At 43.1% G+C, this 26,213-nt stretch overlaps 2 protein-coding genes across 7 annotated transcripts in view; one reads left to right on the top strand and one right to left on the bottom strand.

Moving 5' to 3' along the window:
• The window catches only part of ECPAS (Ecm29 proteasome adaptor and scaffold), a 61,527-nt gene extending 46,789 nt beyond the window's left edge, over positions 1-14,738 (bottom strand). The window contains exons 1-3 of one of the 6 annotated variants that reach the window (XM_063424012.1): positions 14,625-14,738; positions 7,160-7,290; positions 2,541-2,657 (exon numbers count right to left, since the gene is read on the bottom strand). In XM_063424012.1, the coding sequence (XP_063280082.1) occupies positions 2,541-2,657; positions 7,160-7,290; positions 14,625-14,646 (270 nt within the window). In that variant the 5' untranslated portion in view covers positions 14,647-14,738. Of the gene's footprint in view, positions 1-2,540; positions 2,658-6,662; positions 6,859-7,159; positions 7,291-7,403; positions 7,516-11,643; positions 11,693-13,630; positions 13,851-14,281; positions 14,431-14,624 lie in introns of those variants that run through there. The other 5 variants (XM_063424016.1, XM_063424013.1, XM_063424014.1 and 2 more) reach the window with 5 other exon arrangements.
• Positions 14,739-18,097: 3,359 nt separating this feature from the next.
• DNAJC25 (DnaJ heat shock protein family (Hsp40) member C25) lies at positions 18,098-25,983 on the top strand. The gene is made up of 4 exons (XM_063422709.1): positions 18,098-18,469; positions 19,481-19,633; positions 21,572-22,042; positions 24,962-25,983. The coding sequence occupies exons 1-4, from the start codon at positions 18,158-18,160 to the stop codon at positions 25,082-25,084; spliced, it is 1,059 nt and encodes a 352-aa protein (XP_063278779.1). The 5' UTR covers positions 18,098-18,157; the 3' UTR covers positions 25,085-25,983.
• Positions 25,984-26,213: the final 230 nt, after the last annotated feature.

The following is a 26,213-nucleotide window of genomic DNA, read 5'->3' as shown; positions in this document are numbered from 1 at the left end:
CAAGTCAGCAGCATAGAAAAAATTTCTGTTGAAAACATGTTTCTAAATCATCTCATTTAAAAGCTGTAAATGCAGTTAAGAGTCCAGTGACAGGACAGCCCAGCAGAGCAATACTGCATACTAGACTGTCTAACTGTTATGCTGTTCATCTAAATCCAGCCAAGAACTGCAGCGGTAAAAGCTGTGCTCAATGACCTGGCCGAAAGAAGTGCCAAAGAGGAGTGCTGCAGTGCCCTACACTACTTTGTAGATGATGCTTGAGTTGAAGTGTGTCAGGGGTTAGCACTGGCCAGATGTTAATGCACCCATGAGTGTATGTTTTTCCTAATGAGCTACTATGAGATGTGGTCAAGAACAGAGCAGAGCAAGCTTAAAACTTGAAAACAGAGAACAAAACTTTATTACATTACATAAGAACAGAAATAGAAAGGAAAACTCTAAACACACACAAAAACAGAAATGAAACCTTCCCAGAACATTTTTTCTCCTCCCCCAATTTCCACCCCCTACGTTACCCTCCATAGACCAAACCCTTGGGTTTTAAATCAAACAATCACCACTCAAAAAAACTAATCTTCAATTCAGCAAGGGAGAGAAGAGTCTCTCTCTCACCCCAGACTGCTCCTCAGAAAACACAAGTCTACCTTTTACGTGTTTCCATGTCACCCATGGCACCACCCAGAGAAGTCTGCCAGGGTGACACTCTCTTTTCCTATGTCCAGTGCTCTCACCACTGTCCATGGGCCAAAGCTGCATACAGGGCTCTTTTAAGGATACTTGCATGCCGAGCTCTCCCCCTTTTTACCCAGGGGCCGGGGTTCCAGGAGCAGGTCTGCCCTGAGGGCAGAGGGTGCCACCTCACCCTCCCCCTCTCTTCTCTGCTCGCTCCACTCCTAAAGTGCCAGTCACTGTAGCAAAAGCAAGGGCAGCTGCATCCACCCAAATGCAGTTTATGTTCAAAAGAGACTCGAGTTCAGTCTAGGGCTAACATTATGCAAGAAAAGTCCAGCTTAAAAGCCACTCCTCTTCAATCTCTGCCCATCTAGGGTTCTTTTCAATCGTGCTTTATCATCTCAGTCCCAGGCTGTTTTTCTTTCTCTTCTGAAACCACTAGCCATGAGAATCAATGTCTGGGAAAAAGTTTCCTTCTGCCAAGAAAGGGTTAACAGTTCCTGGCTCCCGGCAGGGTCCCGGACACCTCTTTACACAGCCGAGAGCTTCTCCTCTCCCCTCTGCCCGCTCTTTCTTCACTGCTGGCTGCTGCCAATGTTCAAAACTCTGAAGCAGCAGTCTCTCTCCTTGGGGGATGGTGGGGGGGGGGAAAGGGACAGGGGGATGGAAGGCACCTCCACAGTTCTCCACCCCTCCATCCTGGATGGGGCTGGCCCAGCTCCAGTCCCCTTCGCTCTCTTTCCCCCCTCTGGGGCCCCAGGCCTACCTCAGCCCGGCCGCATGGCCCCCCTCCCTCACCCAGCCTGGGTAGGGGAGGAGGGAGAAGATGCTCCTCTCCTGAAAGCGGAGCCAGAAAGAGCAAGTCCCTCTGGGAGTCCTTGCTTTTAACCCCTTGTGTCCTCAGAGGCGTGTCCAACCCCTCAGTGGCCACTAAAAGTGCCAACATTCAAACCTGACCATTGATTGGTTTGACCTCAGCTTCCTGAAAAACTCATTTCCCCTCAAACCAGGACAAAGTGCTATGAAGCCTTATGATGCAAAGCAATATACATCACTGAGACACATGAATGAAAAGATGTTTTAGCCAAGTCCAGCCAAATGCAGAATTTGTCAAGTATGTCTTTAAACAAGATGGTTCATTTTGCTCTACAAAACATATGCACTACAGAAGCATTGGTCATTTCTAAAAGGTGAATTACAGATAGTGCCACTTGCTTAGGACAACCTAAAATGACCTTCATGTATGTCACTGCTGTTTAAAGTCTAAATATTTCCCCATACACTTCTAAGATGTCATATTTTTAATTTATGCTACACATAGGACTGAATATTAAAATAAAAAGTACAAATTTTCCCTATGATTTAATCACTTTTATTATATGATGATTTGCAACAGACCTATTAAAACTGAAATGTAAACTGTTTTATAGTTTCAGAAAAACACTTTAGAATTATTTTCACTTTTTAAATTAGATTGAATAAAATAATCTATGAAAGTTTCACCATCTATACAATAACATTTTGTTTCATCTTGCCCAGCTAAGGTCCTGACCCTAAAACCACATAAATACACAGGTCACCATGTGTTCAAAGAAATAAAGGTGTTTTAAGTAGAACTCTGATCCTGCAGATATCAGGATAAGGACTGGTGGCTGCTTGCAAAATGCAGCTTCTATCAATGAAACAGCAAAATGCTTTACAAAACTAAGTCTCACCCACACCAGACTATAAAACTGAGTATAAAAAAAGCTCTTAAAACATCAGCCTCTTAACAATTACATACTTGCTAGGAAAACTGACAGAACTTTAAAGAATATTCTGCTTGCGAAAGTAAAGCAGCAAACAATCTTGGAAGAACAGACACTTACAGTGACAAATGACACCGCAGAAGGATCTTGATACTGAACTAGCAATGTCTCTACTGGAAGCTGAATTTTTGGTCGGCTTTTGATGCGCTTATTCAGATGAACCAGCAGCTCCATGACCTGACAGGAAAAAAAACAAAACAAACCAAAACAAACCTTGGAAGAACCATCATTAATGTTGTTACTTCAGAGTCCAATCATCAAGCTCAGTCCATTAGGCAGGCTTAGTACTGCAAATCAGGCCTGATCTAACAGATCATTTAACCTGTAAGAAAACAGCAGCCATCATGTACTGTCTCAAAAGTACTATCTTAAAAGTACTATCTTGAAAGTACGTCAGTGTTAAAACACAGAACTCCCAAACCACACCACAATCAATTACATCCATCAACAGAAGAAAAAAAGGATTACTGAAGATGATCAGTTCTCTCCACAGTTTGGTTACTATGTGTCAAAATTGGCTCTGGCTTGTAAATCTGCACTGCTGGTCTATACTGAGCTGCAGAACAACTCAAATTCACAGAACAGACCCCCCCCCAAAATCCCCACCCATAACAAAGTTATCAAAATGGTGTACGAGAACTGCTTGGAGTGGAACATTACAGAACTGAAATCCTTCAAACAAGAGGAGAAGTCAACAGGAGTGCTGTGAATGTCAGACAAAAGCAAAGTGCAGTCTTGCCTGGGCAGGCACAGCCCCAGCAGCAATGCGTATGGGAACAGGCAGTTGCTCAAGGGGAATGACCCTGGGCTCTGACAGAAAACAAGCAAAACTGGGGCCAGACTGTGTTGAAACAGGAGAGGGGCACTGTAGTATTCCCTCAGGATGAAGACTATCCAACAGTGGTTGGGACCCAGAGGGTTTGTACCGTCTTTATCCTTAGAGGTTTTCCAAGACCCATCTTGACAAAATCTTCACCTTCATCCTGAACTGAACTTGTAAATTGACTGTTTTAAATAGGAGTCTGGACTAGAGACCTCCTAAGATCCCCCCAAAGCTGAATTATCCCATGATTCTACAATTCCATTAGGTAGTTTCTTAGCATCACCAAAGTGCCATTTGTAAATCTCCTGCTGCAGGTATCATAAATGAATGAAGGAAATTGAAAAGCTAAAATTTCTACTCTGGAACAATTATCCATTCTGAGAAATCATTCTGAACATCTGCATCTTGCTTGCAAACTTCACCAGATTCTCAGAAAAGGTGGTGCAAAAAAAAATGGAAGCGACGTTAGATTAAGTCAGTTCAGTTCCAGCAAAATCAGTCACAGCCAGTCCTAGATTCATGTTCACTTCAAGCAATTTAAGCCAAAAAGCCAGGGTGTCATGTGTTTTCGAAGAATCATTGCCTTGGTCACAGTATGCTGAAAAAGCAGCTAAATTGCTGTCACTGAAGCCCGTAATGGAAACTGCAGAACCATATGTACACTGAGCTGCATACGAGCAGCCTCTTAGACATCATCTTTACATCTGTTCCATGACTAGGTCTCAAACAAAATAATGCCCAGCTGTAATCCAGAGAAACTGAAGAGCTGACTGCGAGTGTGTGATTGAAACCAGAGGTAAACTAATGAAAAAAGCAACACTGACAGCTACCAAATTGTGCTGCTGTAAATTTATTGCAACCATTACAGATTCATAGTATTTTAGAGAGGAAAAAAATCTGTCTGCGCAAATCTCTTTGAGAAAGAGTAGCAGAAACTAAGATAGAACTCAAGAAACATGTTCAAATTACCAATGGTGGCTGGTAAAAAAAGATGTGGCACGGTTTGCATATGTGTGAGGGTTTAGCTCATGTTCTGTTTCTCTCATCATTAGCGTCAAATAAGTGAGCTAAGGATCTCATCAGTAGTACTCTTCAGACCTGATTCAAGAAAATGTCTGCACTTTTGACTTCTTTTGTTTTTGCAGGCCTCACATGGGACGCATTTTAAGTGACAAAGGTATCCAGTCTGGCACAAATGCTGCCAGTACAAAACAGTTCTTGGAGCTCATCTGAAGAAGCAGAATAAATTTACCCTGGATTAGCTCCTTGTGTGACACCACTAGGATAATCGGTTTTGTAGAAGACGTCTTCTACAAGAGTAAAATTTAACTAATTTGTCAAACCGTGGTCTGTCACGGGTGGCTCCTTTACCCTAAATGAATTAAGAAGATATTGGCATTACAAGCTTATGCTCACAGTTAGACTACATCCTAGATCCCAAAATGTATGAGGGCAATGAGTTCAGATTACTGAAGGTTGCAGCAACAGTGACCTAATAGTCATAAAATTAAGGGCAACAATAAAATCAACAAAGGAATACATTAAGACAACAGGAAGAAAAATGGAATTAAATTTCCCCTTTTTATTCTAGCAGTACAAGCATGAGGACAAAGTCAGTGTGGGGAGCCAAAGTAAAATCAGAACACAGTCAGTCCTTCTGGTGTACTTGTGAACTACATCATGCCCCTAAAGCTGGGTGCAAGAAGTCCTTACACAACTGTAACGCTCTACACTTAGCAGTATACTCACAACACACAAATGTTCTTATTTGCTCATATCTCTACCATCAAAGGTACACTGTCAATTCATATAAAATTATGTAATTTTTAAAAGCATGGTTAACTATACTGACACACTTTTTTATTGCTGTTGGTGGTGGGTTTATGGGTTTTTAACCACAACAATCACGACATAGGGTGTCAGTTTAGTCACTGGTAATAGGAGTCATTTGGTTAATAAAGAGTTTGCCCTTCTCTTTTTACTCAATTTCATTTCTCAGCTTTATTAGATCAGCTTCCCAATCACCTGAGAGCACAAGTTAAAAAATATGTTTTCACTTTGCTTACAATGCATTAACATGATTTAAGCTGGTGTTGAACAATAAGCACATTCTTAGTTATCCACCAGGCAAAATTAGCAATGGAAAGTCAGGTATTTGAAAAGGCAGCAGAATTTTAGCATTTAGCATGTTTTCCCACTACATTAAATAACATATAAGAGCAAGAAGTTGACAAGCTGAGTTCCAAAATAAGTAATGGAAAAGGGGAACATGCACCTGGAAGAAATTTACTTACAGGTTATACATTACATAGTAAATGTTCACTGATATAAATTAGAATAAAACACTCACAGTCTACCCCTCACTTCTGTCTCACTGATGAATTATTTTGCTATGCGAAAAATATGAAATTTAAAAAAATTCAACACATACGGAGCCTTCTTTCTACATTTTGAATTTATTATGAAAACAGAATACTGAAAAAGTCAAATGCCCTTCACTGATACAGCAAGGGCAGAATTCAGGGTAATCTACACGGCTGCAATGAAATTTCACAAATACCAGGAAGTACATGGAAGTGCTATAATTGCTTATATTATTATCATCTGGTGTGGATGAAAATCAATAGTTTAAAGACCTAAAAGGAAGAAGAAATAAACTTTATTTTATTATTCACTCTAATACAAAAACTATTAACTACTACTACAATACACCCTTAACTAGACTCTGTGATTTCAAGAGGCCTCCTAAAATTTAATTTTCAAAAGACTAGTCCTCTCCCTTTCCTGAATCTTTCAATACCCCAAAATAACTGACAACACATTCCAGCTTAGAGAAAAAAATCATACAAAGATACCCTAAGAAATTTCACCAGCTGGTTAAACGCCTTTCTTCCCAGCTTCAAGTACAATGGTAAGCAAGCATTCAGAAGAACACTCCATCTGAGGTGGAATATCTGTCCTTCAGCACAGTGGAATGGCATGACACCCATGGATCCACTTTCACGTAATCACTCTTAGGGCCACGCTTTGTGCAGAACTTCAAGAAAAATCTATGCCACAGTTACTTACAGGTTCTGACATCTACTTATAAATGCAGTGACAATATTTCCCTATTTCTACAAGACAGAGGGGCTTATGAAAAGCTTATTTTCCACCACTAATCCCCAACACTTCATCTGCACTCTGCTCCAAAACATTCCAGTCCACTCCTATAACCAGAACTAAAACCTAGTGCAGGAAAGTGAATTCCCCAATTACATATTAAATCCTACCTCTAAAACTGCTTGGTCCTTGCTCCTTATGTCTAGTTACAGGCAAAAACCAAACAGTTTTGGTCATTCAAGTACATATTAAGGTACCTGAATAAATTCTGTGATAAAGTTGTCTTCTGCACACGGGAAGTGAATTTTCTCAGGTAGGTATCACAGTCCATCTTCAAAATTACGTGGTTCTTGCTCTTATTCCAGTTATTAGCCAAGTGAATGGCATGAATGAGTATGGCTTCACGGTATTTTGTGCACAGAAGCAAGCTTGCTTCACGTGTGCCCTCATCAGGTGGAAGCGCAACAGCCCTGGAAGCCAAGACAACTGTCCCTATGGACTGGTCCCAGGCTAACTCAGTTAGCTGGCCTCAAGCAGAAACAAATACAGCCTCCACACATCTGCAAAGCCTGTGCTGACACAAGCACTGACTGTTTTGTTTAAGCTCTCGCAGGTGTAATGAACCAATTCTCTATTACGGTAATGATAATTTTTCCTCAAACAGTAATTTTCTCAACAGAGAATATCCAAGCATAGCAAATCACAACACATCATGGGCATTTCCTTCTCCCTGATCCGGACAGTGTATCTTTACCTTTTTGCGAACTCCTTCCTGTGTGCTGGACAGCTTGAGGAGAACAGGGGGTAGAAATTTGGAAATAATGTTCTGTAATTGCTCATCTGTTTCTGCATGGCCGAGACGCAGGAACACACGCTCCAGCTGATCTGCAATTAATTTAAAAAAAAAAAAAAAAAAGAGAGAGAGAGAGAGAAACTGGTTGAAACTCAAAACTCCTGTAGCAAGAAAACTTTTTCTAAACATTCCCCAACAGACTTACAAGAAATGCTACACAACGTCATTACTTATATCTCAACAGCACTTATCACAGATTTTTAACACTGAGAAAACTATTGATGGCAGAAACCAGCCTGATGGCTTCCAGTACTAGACTTCACAAGTACATGGAGACCTCTCCTAGCAACAAAAGCAACTAAGGCCGCCTTTGCATGTACAGTCCACACACCTGAAAGCACAAGAAACAAGCTAGAGTGAAAAATCAGTTTTTTGAAGCTCGAACTGTTCCAGGATAAATTTTATACTCACAGGTTAGGGTTACAGGAGTATTCATATGACATCCCAACATGGGCTAACCTGTCTAGCACCTGTCCACTGGGGCACTTAGGTCTCCCAGAAAATCTGAATAAATGTTGACTGAACCAGTTACTTGTTTGTTGTAAGTAGCTGATCTATTTTTAGAAAGACAGCACTGTAGGACATGCTGTTGTGATCCTATTATCTCTCTACAAAGTGGCTGGAGTGTTTTAAATCACCTTCTGGCCAGCTGATCTACTCCCCAAAACCAGAATGGAATGAACAAAAAATTATTTCACAAAAACAGATGACAACAAAATCTTCTGTCAATAGCTCAAGCACAATGGCTGAGGATCATTTGTTTTTATTAAAAGAAGGTTAAAAGTCCTTACTGTAAGTGCCAGCATGCAGCTGCCCCAACAGCTACACCAGAAACAAAGCAAAGCCTCCCCAGCAGCATTCTCACTGGACCAAGGAGAGTCCTTGTGCACAGGACCAGGAGCATCTGCTTTTCATCCTGAAGCAATAGAGCCCTGACCCACAGGCAGCAAGGAGACCTAATGCCTTTGAAGGGCTAAAGGTCTTAACACATCCCACAAGGAGGAAATAATTTCCCCAAAGACTAATGTAAAGTGACCTACAGCAAGCTGAGATAAGAAGGAGACCAAGGAGAGGCCTCCTTAAGCAGAAGAGGATGAGGATCATCAAGCTGACTGTAAAGGACTACAGTGGGGGAAATTAAAAGAAAAAAACCACTGGTACAGGGCAGCAGTAAAGACTGAGGTGAATGGATATGGTTAGAACCAAAGTGAACAAAAGGGATGTTGAAATGCAAATACAGCTCTAATCAGCAAACCTATGATGATTTAGCTTCAGAAGACTTTACTGTCCTGTTCTTAAAACCTGTGCTATCCCTGCATTCATAGCATCTTTCCTCCCCTGCCAGATGCAGATTAAACATAAACATACCACTTGCAAGATTTCATTTTCTGCTGAGCAAATATGACAGGTAACTGAACAGACAGAGGACAATGAAATTTTACCATAAACTACAAGCCAAAGCTTCTCAGTTTATTTATATCTATAATATGAACTGAAGATACGCATCAATCTCATTTCAGTCAGATTTCACAGACCACTCATTGCCAGCTAGTCAACAGCTTTATAACACTTATCTCATGTTTCAATATTTTAATAAATCATGACATTTGATTTCTTTTCACCTTCCTTTGCATGTCATCCTTCTCCCCTCCCCCTGCCCGAATCCCAATAACCCCCATTCAAGGACCTCTTTGGTGTATCACTACCTCACTGGCAGTAAGGAAATACTAAAGTCACATCAAGCTGCTGAAAGTATTCAAACAATTAATAAAAACTATCAAGTCTTTCCCCTTGGATCTAGAACTCCAGAACACTGCAGATCCATCGTCCTCAAGTAAGTCAACTCAGATACTTGTTTAACATGCTCTTTCACATAGCAACAGCTCAAAAACAATTGTGTTAGGAAACACAATCAAAGTTAGTTTTAAAGCCATTTGTGAGTGGTCACTGGACTACACACACACCCCTTCTGAAAAGCATAGGCACTCAGGAAATGCAGCAATGCACTGAATTGCAAGCACTTGCCCCATTTCCATTTCCAGCTTCCTCCATTATTCTCTTGTTTCAAACAGCAACCAGAATGGTGGAAATAATATCAACAACAATAACAGAAATCAGGAGGACAAAAGGCTAGCCCCTTCTCTACGCTGCATGTGAGGTCAGTTTATTACTTTTCTCACACCTCTGCTGCAGAATCAGTTAAGCCCTAATACTGTCATCAGGTATCCTTCCCTTAACCATAATCACAACGAGACTCTTCAGCAAATCCATGGATACTGGTCACCTGGATTTGGTTAAGAAATTGGTCAGGAGTCTGTCAGAGCACTCTCCCAAGCTGCTAATGCGGGCTGTATCCATAGCAGTGTGACAGGAAAACAATGAGCTATAAAACCTCCCAAGTACTGTACCTCAAACACTTCCTCCACGGTTTTGATTCTACTAACAATTAAGACCATTTCTCAAGCTGACAGCATTCATTATGGGAACGCATAAACACTGGAGATTTAAAGCACCACACACAATGGTCCAGGAAAATAACTGTGGAGGAAGTATCTGTGTCTCAGGTGCTGTGTCCTGTCTTCATGGGTGCTGCAGACCGCCTGGCTGGCATGAGGAAAGTGTCTTTCCCTCCTTCATGTCTCTTCACAGCCTCCAGTCAGCCTCAGCCAGCAAGCAGACCACTGTGCACCAGATATCAAACACGACAGTCTTATCACAACTGGTCTCAATTCCCCACGTATTTTGAAAGATTTTTAAGTATAAAGCTAAAATCTTCTCCATCTGACTTTACAGTCCTTACTGCCAACTGAAAAACTGCACAACTGCAATTTTAGGAGCTTATCTGATAGTAGAAATAAGTAAAGTAAGATGTCCAACTTGATTTACTACATACCAAGGAGGGCAGCAGGGGGGTGGAAAGGACAAAAACTGCTTGGAAAAAGCCTTAGCAACTGGAAACCAATCTTAGAAGCATCATGTGTGCCACAACTATGACAGTTAGCATTTTACTATGCAGTAAAAAACATAACAAAAATAAGGTGCATGAGTAAAAAAAAATCGATAAGTAGTTTTACTTTTAAAATACGTACAACTAAGTCCATGCACGATTTGAAACAGTTATTTATGTATTTTGACACAATCACTTCTTTTCATGCTGCTGTGTAGTACTTTCACAAAAAAATGCCAATTTTGTGGCAGTTTCTTGAGGAAAAAATGGTGTTTACGAGAAGGCAAAGATGAATATGGAGAACCGAACAAAAGGTATTGCATATGAAGATGACATTTCCTTTCACTGAATGTAAAAGAAACAAAGGGGCAGAAAAACAATATATATCTTTGTATCCTTATTTCTAACACCAGTGTCCAATCTGTGTAAACTGACATGGTGTATTTCGAATCTGCAATTCCCAAGTTACCATGGCAATGCAGCTACCTAGCTGTGAGAAAATGCGTGTTTCACTTCTGGTTCTTTCCAATCTCCATTTAAGACTACAAGGAGGAATATAGGTTTCAGCACTTAACAACCTTGCGAAGACAAAAAAGAAAGGAGTTGTTTTCAAAACGCAGATAATGGATAACAAATTCTACCAAAAAGCTACACTGACAATGAGACACTAATTTCCAAATCCTGCAATACCATCCGTAAAAGGGTCAGAGTTATTTTAAGTTTTCTTACTTCAGAACTGACCTTGTGGTCACACAAGGCAACAGTAAAACCCCACAGCCTGCTCACAGACAAAACATGCCCTTTCCTTCCATTTGGTAAATACTGACATGGAGCTCATCAAAGAGAAGTGAGATAAAGACACAAAAAGGCTAAAAATATGGATAAACAGTGAAACAGCAACCTCAGTACAGCCAAGAATTCAAAGAGTTTTTAATTTTTTTAAAAAATTTTAAAAATTAAAAATGCCTGGCTTTACTGAGGTAGCTACACCACTGTTTATCTGTACTTTTATCACAGAAATCTCTCAGTTCAGCCAAGCACAGTTCCATTTCAAATCAGCTTCCTCTGGCATTTATGAATATTATGTACAGTACACCAGTTATTCCACACAGACCCCTCAGCAATGCACTTTTGTGTAGTGGAGTATCAAGTAAAACATACACTCTTATGAAAACTGACTCAAGAAACTGCTGGGGCTAGTACACGTCAAACTAGCAGTAATTCATAGCTTGACTGTTATCCACAAAACATCTGAGGAACTAAAAAGAGTGTCTGAGTCCTCTGCAAAACAGAGCAGATCTGTACATGAAGTCAGAATTTATCTTCACTTTCCTGAGAACTATCAATTTGACAGATTGGTGGAACTGCTACAAAAGAAATAATTTCTACAATGGATTCAGTAAATCACACAAAAACCCCTGAAACCCTCCCCTATTACCTGAACTCTGTACAACCATTACATGCACAAGCATTCCCCCACATTTTCTCCGAAGAGCCCTACATGAAATAAAGTATCCTGGGCACAAAAGCCTTTCAACTTCACCTCCTGGATGGCAGGGGTAGTTTTAGGGGCAGGTTCCTGCTAAAGCAAAAGCTCTAACACACCCTTTTGTCTCTCTAGAACTAAGCAACTGCTTCTGCATTATTTCATATGCAGAAGAAAGAATAAAGTTCTCATCTGCTGTGCAACTACTAAAATAGGAGTCAAATTCTTGTTCAAATGTTATTAGACTCTGGCAGAAAATATATATAGTACGATTATAGCAGCAAACAGTGAGTCAGGATTTGCTGGTGCTATTCCTGTCTCTACCAGTAATCCATCGTGTGCCTACAACCAAAAACCTTAAAGGGAGCACTTGTACAAACAGGTCAGTCACCAGGCTGTTTAACAAGATTTGGCTGGAAATGGCTAGGAAGGCCTGTTGGAGGGGGGACATATTATGGTTTTTCCCATCCTATTCTTCCATTTTATAGAAAAGCTTATAAAAAAGCTTGAATGGTACAGCAAAACCCATGGTACAGCAAAACCCAAATAATTTGCAACATACCAGGCACAGGTTCTCCATTTGAATGCATGACTACTATTACTCAAGGCTAACTTGCCTCTCTTGCATATGAACTCTTACGGCTTTAGGGCCAATTTACTGATTTTGCATTAATATTTAAACTGCTATATCTTATGCTGAATTCAAACAACCTGTCCTCTAAAATAAGAAGCATCACTTATACAGCACTTACACAGAGTTTCCATGTTTGACTGGAGCTACAGATGAAAGCTTCCTACAGCCATGTGAGTATAAAGCAAGGAAATCTAGTTTTTCAATCTAAAACTAATGCTAATGACTCTTGTTATTTCAGGACTAGTCATCATCCTATAAAAGAAAGGATTTCTTTCCAAATATGCTGACTATTTAACTATTTGAATGTATCAAAAAGCAGTAAGTCCACGCAGACTCTTAGCTTCCCTCTTTACATGAAGTTACCCTTTTTTATTAGCTTTATTTAATTTTTTATTTAAGATTACAGTACTTTCTATTCAGCAAAAGAGGTACCACAAAAAAACCTGACTAAACAAAAAATATTCCAAAAAGAGATTCCTCCCCCCACTCAAAGAAAAAAGATTTCTAAACAATCTAAGAAAACTCCCTCATGTTTGAAGGATGCAGTGGTCAAACAACCTGAATGACCTAATGTAATTATTAATCTCAGTCTAGAGACGTTTGCCTTTTTAGCCCCGTTTAAGAGAAAGGGCTGTGTAGCAATAGGCATGTGGTTGAGGACTAATTTTTTGCAGGATCAGATTTGGAGCCCAGAAAGCTAGATTACACACAGATAAAAAGCCAAGGAGTTACAAAAAAGAGATCTCATACTGACTAGTTTCACCAAGGGGAATCACGTTAGCAGTGTAAAACTAACAACAGATTCTCTAGGATGACAGCACCAGTGAGAGCTTTCACTGTCCTTACATCAATGTATCCCAGATATCAATTGAAAAAATAGCTTGGCATTTGAGTACTCCAGTTCTAGGATCAGTACAGGATCAAGATTCTTCTCTACTCCACCATGGAACCTTGGCTATGTAAGGGACATCCCTACCATTATCATATCACTCAACCTAGTTCCAGGAACATCTAACAAAGAGCAGAATTAGGATGTCATCTACACAGAAGCTCACAATTAAGAAACAAACCAACCAACAAACGAAGAAACAGCACACAGAAATTCTTTAGTACTGAAAGCAAATAGTGCTCAAATATGCTCAAAGTATTTCTTCTGCCCTTCCTCTCTGAGGACTGCCAAGAACTATTTCAGGGCAACCAAAGGCCCTCTCATTTGGCTGAGTCATATGCTATCTTGCTATTAACTCTTCACAGATAAGAACCAGCTTTATGCCAGGCCAGGAAAAGCAAACGAAGAATAAACACTTTTCTTGAAGTTCCATAAGCTTCTCCAAAGAGCAGCTGAGCGTGTGCTTTCCCAGAGTCGCTGGGATGGTTTTCGGAGGCGACAAGAAGGCAGGGCCGAGCTCCGCCGTCTCGAATGCTCGGCGGCAGCGGCACCTCCGGTCATGTGCCGAGCGCTGCAGGGGCGGCTCGTACCCACCATTCGGCACAGCACCTCAGGGCGCGGGGGGAACCCGCCCCTGGACGTACCAGCCTGCACTGCGTTCACACGGCTGCTATGGTTCAAACACGGCGGTGGCAAAACGCAGGGCGAGAGCACCGACGGGCAGAGGTGCTGCCCCTCGTCCCCGTTCAGGAGCGGTGGGCGGAGGCCGCTCCCCCTGCGCCGGGGGTCCCAACGACCCCAGGCTCCGTCCCGGCCAGGAGCTGCCGCCACCTGCCCGCAAGGTCACGCAGCCGGCGTGTCCGCGGAGGGGTCGGGGATGCGGGAGGTGCCGCTGCTCTCGGTTTCCGCTTCCCGAGATGGCCTCCCAGGGCCGGTCCGGCACCGCTGTCGTCAGCTCCCGGCCGGGCCCCACCGCAGAGGAGACCCGCTGCGGGGACACCCCGGGTCGCCCCCCCGCCCGCTCCCCGCTAGCCCCCGCTGCGAGTCCCTGCGCCGCGAGCACTTACTGAGCTCGTCCTGGGCGGCCGCGGCCATGTTGCCGGCTGGGGAGGGAGGGGGAGGCGGCGTGAGACGCTCCGCGCCTCCCACCCCTCTCCGGCACCGGCACCGGGCCGGCGGCCGCCTCTCTCCTCCTCCCTCTCCACCTCTTCCACCTCCTCCTCCTCCTCCTCGTCCTGCTCCCTGCGGCCCCCCTCGACAGTGGCAGCGCCCGCTCTTCTGTCACCGCCAGTTTATATTTAGAGAGCCGCAGTCCCCACCGCCCGCCCCCGTCGCGTACGCGGCCTGGCCCCGCCGCCGCCGCCCCGCCCGGCGGGCCCCGAGGAGGAGGTTTACGCGGGCAGCACTGACCGGAGTCCGCGCTGACCTCCATGGCGGCCGCGCCGGCTCCGAGCTCGGCACGGCGGCGCAGGGACGGGACGGGAGCGGCGTGGGGCGCCCCCGCGCGGCCGTGGGGGAGCTCGCAGGAGGGGGCGGAGAGCCCCGCCCACAGTCGGGCACGGCCCCGCCCACTGGCAGACCCGAGCACGCCCCCCGGCCACCACAGGCGCTGCTGAGCCTCTATTGCAAGGCCATGTCCCGAAAGGATAAAGCTGCTTCGTAGAAATCCTCGCCTGCCGTTCTGCGGTTTCTCAGAGAGACCACCACACTGTGTCTTTCTTCCAAACTCTGCGATGCCGTATGTGATCTCTGTAAGGAGCACGTTGGCAAGGTGCCCCAGCCGAGGCGTCGCTGGGACACCTCTGGAAGCAGACAGCATGGCGCCCGTTCCCCACTCCCTTACTGCTCCCTGGACGTGGCACGGGGGCAGCTGGCGACGGCTCCCAAAAGCTCCAGGGCTAGTCCCAAGGCAGACGTGAGTGTCAGTGACAGGTGTCAGAGGAATAACTTGTTTCTCGAGTCAGAAAAAAAAGATGACAAAAGCGTCTGTGCACCGTTTTTGCTGCATTTGTGCAGCGTGTCTGGCCGAGCTGGAGTTTATTTCCCCCACAACAGCCCTCACCTTGCTGCGCTTTGCATCGATAGTTGGAAAGGTGCTGGTAACACACCAGTGTTTTGGCCATTGCTGAGCAGCACTGGTGCTCCAACATTCCTCCCTCCATCAAGGGGGCTGAGGGTGGGCAAGATCCTGGGAGAGGACACAACCAGACCAGCTGAGCCAAACTGACCAAAGCAATATTCCATGGCATATGGTGTCAGCTCAGACACAAAAGCTGAGGGAGGAAAGAGGAACAGGGACATTCGTTTTTTCAGTGTTTGCATTCCAGAGCAACCTCCATGCATCCTGAAGTCCCACTCTCCAGAAATGGCCAGACATGCCTTGTGGGTGGGAAATAAAGAATAAAATTATTTTCATCCTCTTTGCTTGTGTGTACATAAATTTTCACTTTTGCTTTAGTAAACTGCATGATCTCAGCCAGTAAGTCACTTTGCATCTTATTCTCTCTCTCCCGTCCAGCCGAGAAGGCGAAGTGATACAGCAGCTTGGTGGGCACCAGCCACCCAGCCCAGGTCAACCCACCACAGTTTTTTATTTTAAGGTCAGGGTATGAGGAGTTGACTCCCAGCCTCCAATGCTGAGAGGCTGGGTTCTACTGAACTGCAAAGAGGTGGCCTTTTTCCTTTCTTTTTTTTTTTTTTTAGGAAGTAGATTTGGCACCCATCCACAATTGATGGAAATTATAAGCATTTATTAATGCAGAAAGGAGACAGGCAGAGACCAGCCACACAGCAGGCACACTCTTTTCTTTCTACCTTTAGGAACAGCACATGCTCTCTGACGAGCTGAGCATTTTTTTGGTGATTATTTACAGCATCAAGCCCATATCTGCTTTCCTAGGAAAGGTCGAACACTGAGATGATGTTCCTGCTGGTTACACCAGAGTAGAGACGTAATCCTCCTTTCCAGGAGCAGTCTTTGGTTACAGGACATCACAGGTGGCAGACCTACTGTTGAAGCCACCATTTCAGGGAGCTTTGTGTACAGAATCACTCAGACTCACAGAATGGGTCAGGCTGGAAGGATATCTGGTTCAGCCTCCCTGCTCAAGCAGGGCCACCCTAGAGGACAGAGCACAGGATTGCATCCAAATAGTTCTTGAATCTCTCAGACGAGGAAAACTCTACAACCGCTTTGGAGAGTCTGTTCTGGTGTGCAGTCACCTGCACAGTAAAGAAATTCTTTTTTGTGTTCAGGTGAAACCCTGTCACCCTCCCTCAGAACACTTCTAGATATAGATGAGGTCACCAATCAGTTGCGTTTTTGGGTAGCAGCAGCAGGAGCATTCCCCATGATTCTGTGCCATAGATGTGCCACAGGGCAATTCCCAATGTGGGTCTGCCAATTAAATTGCACTGGACCCCCACATGCCAGGTGGTTAGATCTGCACGTCACTAAGCCTGTCAGGGAAATTTCTAGGGCTTTGCCTTGGAAGAATCTACCATTGGCTCCAAGAATACCTCATAGCTTAGGGTGAGCAAAAAGGCTTCCCCCCAGGGTGCTTTACAGCTTAACATTAATCTACCTCAGTTTTGCTTTTCCCATTGGCCCGTGGGCCTTGCCCACCCTATTGTTCATATATGACCCCAGTTCAAGGTTTCTCCTTTCCCTGTTTCCCCATTGGTTATGGTTTCACTGATGGTCTGCCCCCACTTCCTCTATAAGTCACTGCCCTTTGCCCTGCCCTTGTACCACCCCTGTGTTCAGACTATTGGCTCCTGACCCTGTACTTAACGCTGGACATTCCTTTTATTTGGGTCTTTCTGTCCCTGAAAGCTTTGGTGTGAATCTGGAAAACAAACCTCTCTGGAACTTATAGAGGAGGCCCTTCCTGAGGGTTTAGCTAGCCGTGGTGTGTGTGTGTGGACTGGAGTGCCTTGCCTGTGTGCCAAAACGAGCTGCTTCTCCAGAAGAGAGGCTTTTCAGGGAGAGGCAGCAGCAACCACTGTCCATCTCCACGCTGCTACAGTCAGACCCTGAGCTCTGCCAGGAGAAAGCCTAAACCAGGTATAGGCTCAGGAAGTACTTCAAAGGTTTCTTCCCTGGAAAAATCACAGAATCATTGGGGTTGGAAGGGACCTCTGGAGATCATCTACTCTAACCCCCATGCGAAGGCAAGGGTCACCTAAAGCAGGTGACACAGGAACGTGTCCCGGTGGGTTCTGAATAGCTCCAGACAGGAAGTCTCTACGACTTCCCTAAGCTGCCTGTTACAGTGTTCTGCCACCCTCAGTGTAGAGAAGTTCTTCCTCATGTTGAGGTGAAACTTCTCGTGTTGATGGCCTTTGCTCCGCATACTATTGCTGGAAACCACTGAAAAGTCTGGCACCATCCTCTTGGTACCTGCCTTCGAGATATTTATATGCATTAATGAGATCCCCTCTCAGTCGTCTTTTCTCTAGACTGAACAGGCCAAGCTCCTCCAGTCTCTCCTGATGAGAGAGATGCCCCAGACCCCAAATCACCTTTGTGGCCTCCTCTGGACCCCTTCTAGTACCTCCGTGTTCTTCCTGAGCTGTGGAGCTCAGAGTTGAACACAGCCGCTCATACACGGCCTCACTAGGGCTGCGTACAAGGGCAGGATCACCTCGTCGACCTGCAGGCAGTGCTCTTCCGAAGGCATCCCAGGATTCCGTTGGCGCGGGTGCACCGCGAGGGCACCCCGCCGGCTGCAAGGCCGCGGCGGCAGCGGCCCGTGAGGACTCGGGGACAAAGGACCCGTCCCGGCGCCGGGCGCGCCGAGCAGGCCGCGCTCTCCCCTCGGCCCCGCGCGCGGGCCGTGCCGCGCCCCGCCCCCGCCGTGCCCCGCCCCCCGCGCTGGCCCCGCCCCCGGCCGCGCGCACGGCGCGGAGTGCGGCCCGGCCCCGGCCCCGGCGGCGGCGAAATGGCGGCGGCGGCGGCGGCGCGGTGTCCGGGCGGGCGGTGGGCGCTGTGCCTGTGCCTGTGCGCGGCGCTGCTGCCGCGGCCGGCCAGGGGCCTCACCGACCGCCTCTACTGCGGCCGCCGAGTCTGCTACGAAGTGCTGGGCGTCAGCCGGCAGGCCAGCAAGGCGGAGATCGCCCGCGCCTACCGGCAGCTCGCCCGGCAGTACCACCCTGACCGCTACCGCGGGGAGCCCGCGGGCGGCGAGGGCAGCGGGGCGCAGGCAGCGCACGAGAAGTTCCTGCTCATCGCCGCCGCCTACGAGACCCTCAAGGTGAGAGAGCGGGACCGCCGCCGCGGCCGGAGCCGCTCCGGTAAGCAGTCAGGGAGGGGAGGAGAAACACCCCGAAAAATCCTCCTTCTGTAGCCAGCCCGAGAGTGCGGGAAGGAGGATGGAGTGCTCTTGAAAATCCTTCTGTGTCTAGAATTCGTCGGTTTTGTATTTATTTATTTATTTATTTATTTATTTATTTATTTATTTATTTATTTATTTTACTTATGACCAACCGACTGGGCTTTATCTTGGAGGTGTATACCTTTAAAAGTAGCAGTGACTCGAGTAGCATATGGGATCTGTAAGGGAAGGCTTCTCAGGGCAAAGCATGTGTGACTTGGCAAAGATGGAACCCAGGAATGGAAGAAGGAGACCTGTAAGTGTCTTGAGGCTACAAGGGGTTAGAAAAGGGAACTTTTTTTTTTTTTTTTTTTTGGCCGAAGGGTAAGGGGGACGGCGTTCGAAAGGAATGTAGTTGAGGCTGGCAAAATTAAATTTCCCATCTCACAACTATGTGGAGGAAAATGATGAAAAACTCAAAGAACACGAGAACAATGAGGTTTTGAATTGGCCTTCCATTGGACAGATTCCATATCTCTGTAAACTAATTCCTTTAAGTTTTTGAAAACAATCTCCTAATAGGTTCTTCATCTGAAAATCTTTTCCTTAGCAATACTTATTAACTCCAGTCCATGTGGACTTCCCATTCTGAAGTTAAACAACTCAGTTTGTGAATTTTAGTTGCTTGTCTGTTTTCTAGTTTTAAATGCCTTTGCACAGTGCCTGCTTATTCATTTTAAGATTAAACATGTCATGTGCATGGGTAGATAAGTGTGAGAATGAATTCATTAAGAATATGGGAAAAGAACAGATTTCCTCTATTTCATACTCACTTGGGTTGTTGACAGTTTTACAGTAGCATGGTCCTTTATAAGATGAAAAACACAGGTATAATAGAGCACATGAAAGCAGAAATTTAAACCTGAATGACATTTTCAATTCATCCTGCAGGATGAAGAAACACGTAAAGATTATGATTACATGCTGGATCATCCTGAGGAGTATTACAGGCATTATTACCACTACTACAGCAGGAGACTGGCACCTAAAGTAGATGTCACAATAGTGATCCTAGTTACGGTGTGTGCCATTTCGGTGTTTCAGGTAAAATTTCATGTTTACATCGTACTGCTCCATGAGTTTCTGAACAAGAAGAGAAGTAGTGGCAGCTCTCATAATGTGCCATTTAATAAAAGTTATCTGTGACGAGCCTTGTTCCTGTAGGCTGTTGTCCAGTTCTGTGTAGTGTCCATAAAAATCCTGAAGTCAGGAGGTACTTAGTAGATTTTTTACTGCTCTTGGTACCTTAAACAAAGGTAGGGATTAGTTTCTTTTAATTTTGTTGAGACAAGGTGCATATTTTCTGAAGAATTTACTCAGCTCTTCCTGGCAGGCTCAGAGTAGCTCAGGCAGGACTAGTGCCCCAAATAACGCGTCAGTTTGTCAAGATGCATGAGTAAATTTTTAAAAAAACAGGCTAGTAGCAAACTGAATTCAAGACTCAATTCAGAAGATAGGACTGAATATCTGGAGTTTACTAATGTGTGAATCTTGCATTGCAGTGTATTTTAAACACCACATAGACAAAGTCAGGAGAGAAGTAAATTCAGTTCAACAGTTTACTCTGAAGATGGTAGATCCAAGGCCAAGAAAAACCCCTGTGTTTTAGATTTAAAAACCTGTGCTGTTGTCGACAATAGGACGAAAATGCATAACTTGTCTTCACTGGTTCAAAACATCATTAAAAATACTCAAGAATTTTGAGAGATGAAGATGTGGTTTATGCTGTGGTGCAGGTAGCTCAGTGTTTAGTGGGATATTGGAAGTTAGAATAAAAGGTATGTTGATCAGAATTTGAAAAATTGGAATAATAAATTCTGATGGCATATTCCGTCAAATATCTTATTTCTCTTCAGATTTAGTTCCAGTGGCAACGTTTTATTTCACATCTTATTTCTTATTTTGTCTGTAAATGCAGACACTTGCTTTCCTAGAGTCCTACTGCCAAGTGGTTCTAAATTCAGTGTAAGCATCTATGTAAACTGGTTTGCTCATCTTGCTTTCTGTTGTTTCTGCTTCTTGGCCTTTGCTGAGGTTGTGTAGTGGGTTTATAGTGAGTCTGTGCTTTGTCTTGGTAAATGGTGTGAGATGCGTCATTGTTAAAAAAGTTGCTTCAGTGAGACATGCTTGGATGTCCCAAGAATGAAAGTGAGCTGCTAACTTTTTCTCTCCTGCGCCTATCTAGTTTCTTCCATGTTTTCCATGCCTCATCTCAGGTCATTTACAAGACACTAGATGGGAACAACATCAGCTCTTAGCAAGTCCTTTGTGCTTCTTCTGTCTTTAGAAGGAAGCATGCTCAGGGTTGTGTTGTACAGGGCTAGGAGTTGGACTTGGTGATCCTTGTGGGTCTGTTCCAGTTCGGTATGTTCTATGATTCTGTGTTCACCCAGGCAGTGTATTTCTGGTTTGTTGTTTTGGGTGTTTTGCCCCCACTCTCTTGAAATCCAGAGGGCAGCTGGAGATCAGAGAGGTATGTTGAGTCTTATAAAGTGGACACTGCCAAACTACTGAGATTATCATATATTTAGTCTATGTTTAGTGAATTGTTTTAAACGGGTAGCAATTTTATACTTAAATGTTCATATACTAGCTCCTATATTTATAAATATAAGAGGAGGGGCTTCTGAGAATGGCTGGCACAGCCTGATATTAACTTGCAGGAGAGTGCCATGTACTTAGGAGCAAAACTGTTCAGAACAGTGTTTGCTTGGCCTTTCTTGTCGTCATAGATTGCTGTATACACTTGTATGTATACACTTGTATACATCCATTTTCCAGGTGCTTCACTGCGACTGGAGGGATGATTATAACTTTTGTGATACCACAGAAGTACTGTTAGGTTCACATTTTGCCATTACTGTAACGTAACTGTGGTTAAAAGTGTGTGATAGCATTACTTTTTTCTTTTCCTGGCAAACCCCCAAATAGGAATGTCTATATTAAAACATGGTTTTTACTTTTACTGTTCTTAAATTACAGTTCTTCAGCTGGTGGAGTAGTTACAATGAAGCTATCAACTACTTAGCGTCTGTGCCAAAATACCGTATACAAGCTACTGAGATTGCCAGGCAACAAGGTTTACTCAACAAGACTAAAGAAAAAGGCAAGAACAGGCGGTCTAAAGAAGAAATTCGTGAAGAAGAGGAAGAAATTATCAAAGACATTATTAAAAATAAAATAGATATAAAGGGTGGTTATCAGAAGCCCAAAATATATGATATCCTTCTATTTCAGATCCTTCTTGCTCCTTTTTACTGGTGCAAATACATAGTTTGGTACTGTTGGTGGATTTATTGTTTCACTATTAAAGGGCAAGAGTATGGTGTGGAAGAGAAGTTGTATATCATACGAAGATACATGAAAATGTCTCAGTCTCAGTTTGACAGTCTGGAAGATCATCAAAAAGAGACCTTTCTTGAACGGCAGCTATGGATACGAGAAAACTATGAGGTGGGTAGCAATACTGAAATCAGCCAGGAAGTAAACTGTCTCACACAATTTGAAGTATTAGAAAGCAGGCATTGCTTATTACAGCACTGGACACACCTGAAGCATATATCCTGTAATCGAATGTGTGCCAGGAAACTTTACAGTGGGGTATTTATTCCATCATGATCGTACATATTCATTACAATATACTTGCTAGTTAATACACAAACATTACTTTTCCTAGATCTAATTTGCATGCATTCAACTCCTACTGGAAGTCCTTTTATGGTTCTAGATGGCTGTCTGAAGGGGTCTGTGGTGGTTGTATTCACTGAGTGCTTCAGTCTTACCAGGTGACTTTTCCTTGAACTTTTTCTTAGGGCATGTGCTGTTGCTTCTTGTTACATGCCAAAAATGCCACTGTATTTCTTATTATCTGCCCATCCACTGGTTCCAGCTACTTTTACATACATTTATGGGGTTTTTTGCTAATTAGTCTTTAAGATCTATCCAGCAGCTTCAGGGAAACTGAAAATTTCTCTTCTCCATGTTACTTATCAGTAGCCCTGGTGGAAAAACTAATGTTAGTTATCCAGCACTCCCAGAGCAATAATAACAGTGTGCTATTATGGTAGATTGAAGACTATTGTTGGTGCTCCAAACAGTAATAATTTGTAATAAGAATTGTCTGAATTGTCTGAAACTCCTATTTCAAGCTGTTCATTCCTGGCTCAGGGCATTTTGACTGTTTGTTACTGTTTGGTTTAGTTTTCCCATCTGTCCTTTGATAGTTCTTTGGCCCATGGTGAGTCATGGACTGTTCTTACGTGCTGTCTACCTATTCAAGTAAGGTTTTTTAAACCTCCAGCACAACTTCTACTTTTGCTGTGGATAGTAAATAAATCGATAGTCACTATATAATTTTAAAAAATTCTGTGAGACCAGAGAAGAAACATCAACCACAGCATGGAATTTGCAGTTTAGAATTATTTGGGATGCTGGGGCATGGCAGGTTGACAAAAACTCTCTGTTGTTGCACTGAGGTGCATCTGTGGGCCATTTGGATGGGAGGTTTCTCAGGAAAAACATGAGAATATGAACTTAGACTGCTTAAGAGGAAAAGGAGGTGATGCTGCTGTTCTGTATATGCTGGGAAAAGAGATGGGATGGTGGCAGGACACCAGAGATAAGAGAATGTTTCTTCAAAAGCAGACCCTATAAACTTGAAGAGGAAAATAGTAAAATAGGTGTTAATGTAAGGAAAGGATTAGCTGCCAAGTGTGTATATGTGTTCAGTTAGGATGGGGTTGCTAGAAAACAAGCTGGAAGTCCAAGGACTGAGTAATGGTGCTAGTTAAAGCAGATGTTAATATGGAAAAAGATTGGATGGATATCCCATAGTAGAGAAAAAAAATGCTCTTGTTTCTCATCCATGCAGTTTTTAACTAAGTGTGTTTTGGCCACTGCATGTGGAACAGCTGTATTTGCCGCAAGTGAAGTCTTTTTAGCTCACACTTGTCACCTGTGGTGGCCAGCAGTTGATTTTCCCTGACAAATACATGACAGCTGCACCTCTGTAGTAATATTTGCAGCTTTGTGACCAACATATTTTGCAGCTTTGTGACTTTCTGAGGAGGAAATGGTGTCTTTGTAGGTACTTGCTTTAATGAGTTTTTACCTAGTTACTTGAATGCATTAAAGTTTTCAGTGTCTGCTGTGACATCTGGTCATGAGTTCATCAATACTTGTAGAAGGTGGTAGAAGACAATTTTTTTTTGGAGCCACCTGGACTTCTGCTCATTCCAGTATTACTGGAAATGGAGAATAATCATGCTTTATTCTTGTTCTTGTGCTAGCTGTGCTTTTGTGTACCACTACCATATTCTTACTTGAAACATAGTCACGTGTTTTGTAGGCTGAAAAATAATGCTGTTTTGTTGCTCTCCAAAAGCTTGTCTGTTCCTTCATCACTGAAGATGTCTATCCACATATTGTTCAATTTTCCAGTGTTTTAGGATGGGAAAGACCAGGAATTCAATACACAGGTGCATTATAGAGCTCCACAATATTTCTGCTGTTTCCTAGTGATTCTTAAAACCTTTATGATCACTGAGCATTGAGTTTGTGTATTCATGTAGCCATCTATAATATAATATTTTTTAAATCTTGTTTGTGCATAGCAGAACTGTAAATTTAATTGGTGTTTGAGAGATCAGACTTAAGTCACATGACACTGAGATGATAAAATCTCAGATGATGGTATTGAGATTTATACTGGCTGCAGCTACATAAACTGCCTTCCAGAATAAAAATGCAGGTGCTGTTGCGCTTTTTTTGGCTTTTTTTTTAAAGATTTTTGACTTTGCTGATAACTGGAGGTTCCATTGCAGGGACACCATTTCTTGACAGAATATAATTGTTTATCTTTTAGTACTGTCAGTACTGATGTAGAGATATTTGAGATATTCTCAACTTTGTTGAGAACCTTACTTAGGAACAAAAAGTTCCATATCGGTATTCTGTTAGATGATGACTTTGTAAAGGGAGAAGAGCTAAAATGAGGAGCAGAACAGCTGCATTGAACAGTAGGTGTGCTGCAAGGGACTCACACCGTTAGTTTTTTAGAACATTAGCCATTGTTTAGTATGTATTTTCTTTTGCTGGATTCAGTGAGCATTTACTTCTGTAACAAAAAATGTTTTGGAGTTTACAGGAAGACACTTCTGCTGTCAGCAAAAACACAAATCATCTTAAGCAGTACTAGACTCTTGGGTGGCAGATGCTCCAACACTGTGTTGGTCAGGGTCTGCTTCTGCACTGCCATCCAGTCTTTTGTAAGAACAATAAGCTGGCAAATGATTGAAGTACAAACACACCCCACTTGAGGCTCAGTTAGGCTGTTTCTTCATCCTTATTAAAAACTTCTGTCCGTCTTACCAGGTGTATAAACGAGAACAAGAGGAGGAGTTAAAGAAGAAGATGGCCATGGATCCCCGATGGAAGAGATACCGGCGGTGGATGAAAAATGAAGGACCTGGAAGACTGACTTTTATTGATGATTGAAAGTTGCTGAACAAAATGTGTACTATTGCTGAAAGTGATTTGTAAAACTTTTCATTACATCATTCAGAGTTTTGTCTGCTGTGGCTTAGCAGTGATCTAAAACTCAGGAACTATTACATCAGGCCGAAGCATAATACAAGTTTACCATTTTTATAAATCACATCTATTAAACAGGCTCAGCCTAATGTATATATGCCATTTACTTGGGGATATCAGTGTGGAATTCATTATTCCAAACAATGTATTTTTTCTAGATACTTCATATTCATCATCAATAAAACCATAACTCTAGTCTTTCTGAAAATCTGAAAATGCTTTTAGTTCAAACTTTGACAAGTCCCAGTTTTCCTCTTTAGAATGAAGGGTTCCTGCAAGTGGAAACTGAAAATGTTTATAAAGGATTCCAAAGCAAGGACCGTTTTCTGTTTTCTTCTCTTTCCCCCTACTTTCCAATCTAATTTCTAAGATGCCAAATTGGTTTTGTTTCATGTAAACAATATGGGGATTATACAAGACTACTGCTATTCCTTCTTCACTTGGAAATGGATTTTATTCTTTGTGGGAATAAATGATGCATGATTGATCATCATTGTGATGCAAACAAGCCTTAATTTTTTGTTCTACAGAGTAATTAATGAAACATTATGCTTGGATATTTTGTGATTTTTCGTCTTGTACATTGGATTATACCTGCTTGTTCAGAACAAGTATACCAGTGAATCCATTAAATGTGACATTTCTTTCACCAAAGTATTCGTTAAAGGGAAAAATGACCCTTTTGTTAAAAAGGGCAATTTTGATGCCTTATGTAAATAAAAGTTTATATATGGATACTTAATTAGTTTTAAATTCTAAATCTTAAATATTCCTTACATTTATCTCTTCTGATCAAACCTCTGAGTACTTAGAATAAATAATGCGTAACAGCAATCTGTGATTTGCTCTGTAACAGCACAGGTCAGAGAGTTTTTGTGATTTGCTGGTAGAAGAGATTCTGCTACCTTATTCCTCTTCAATAATTTTACTGGGGAAGGAAAGGTGGAAGCATAGTCTTCCTACTATCATCACACCTGTAAAAGTGAGTTCCTTAAAAGGAAACTGCTGAAAACAGTGCCTTGTTAGCTGCCTT

This window comes from Prinia subflava, chromosome Z (assembly GCF_021018805.1).
Source record: "Prinia subflava isolate CZ2003 ecotype Zambia chromosome Z, Cam_Psub_1.2, whole genome shotgun sequence".
NCBI lineage: Eukaryota > Metazoa > Chordata > Aves > Passeriformes > Cisticolidae > Prinia > Prinia subflava.
The sequence above is the reverse complement of the archived record's forward strand: the minus strand, read 5'-3'. Positions and strand labels throughout refer to the sequence as shown.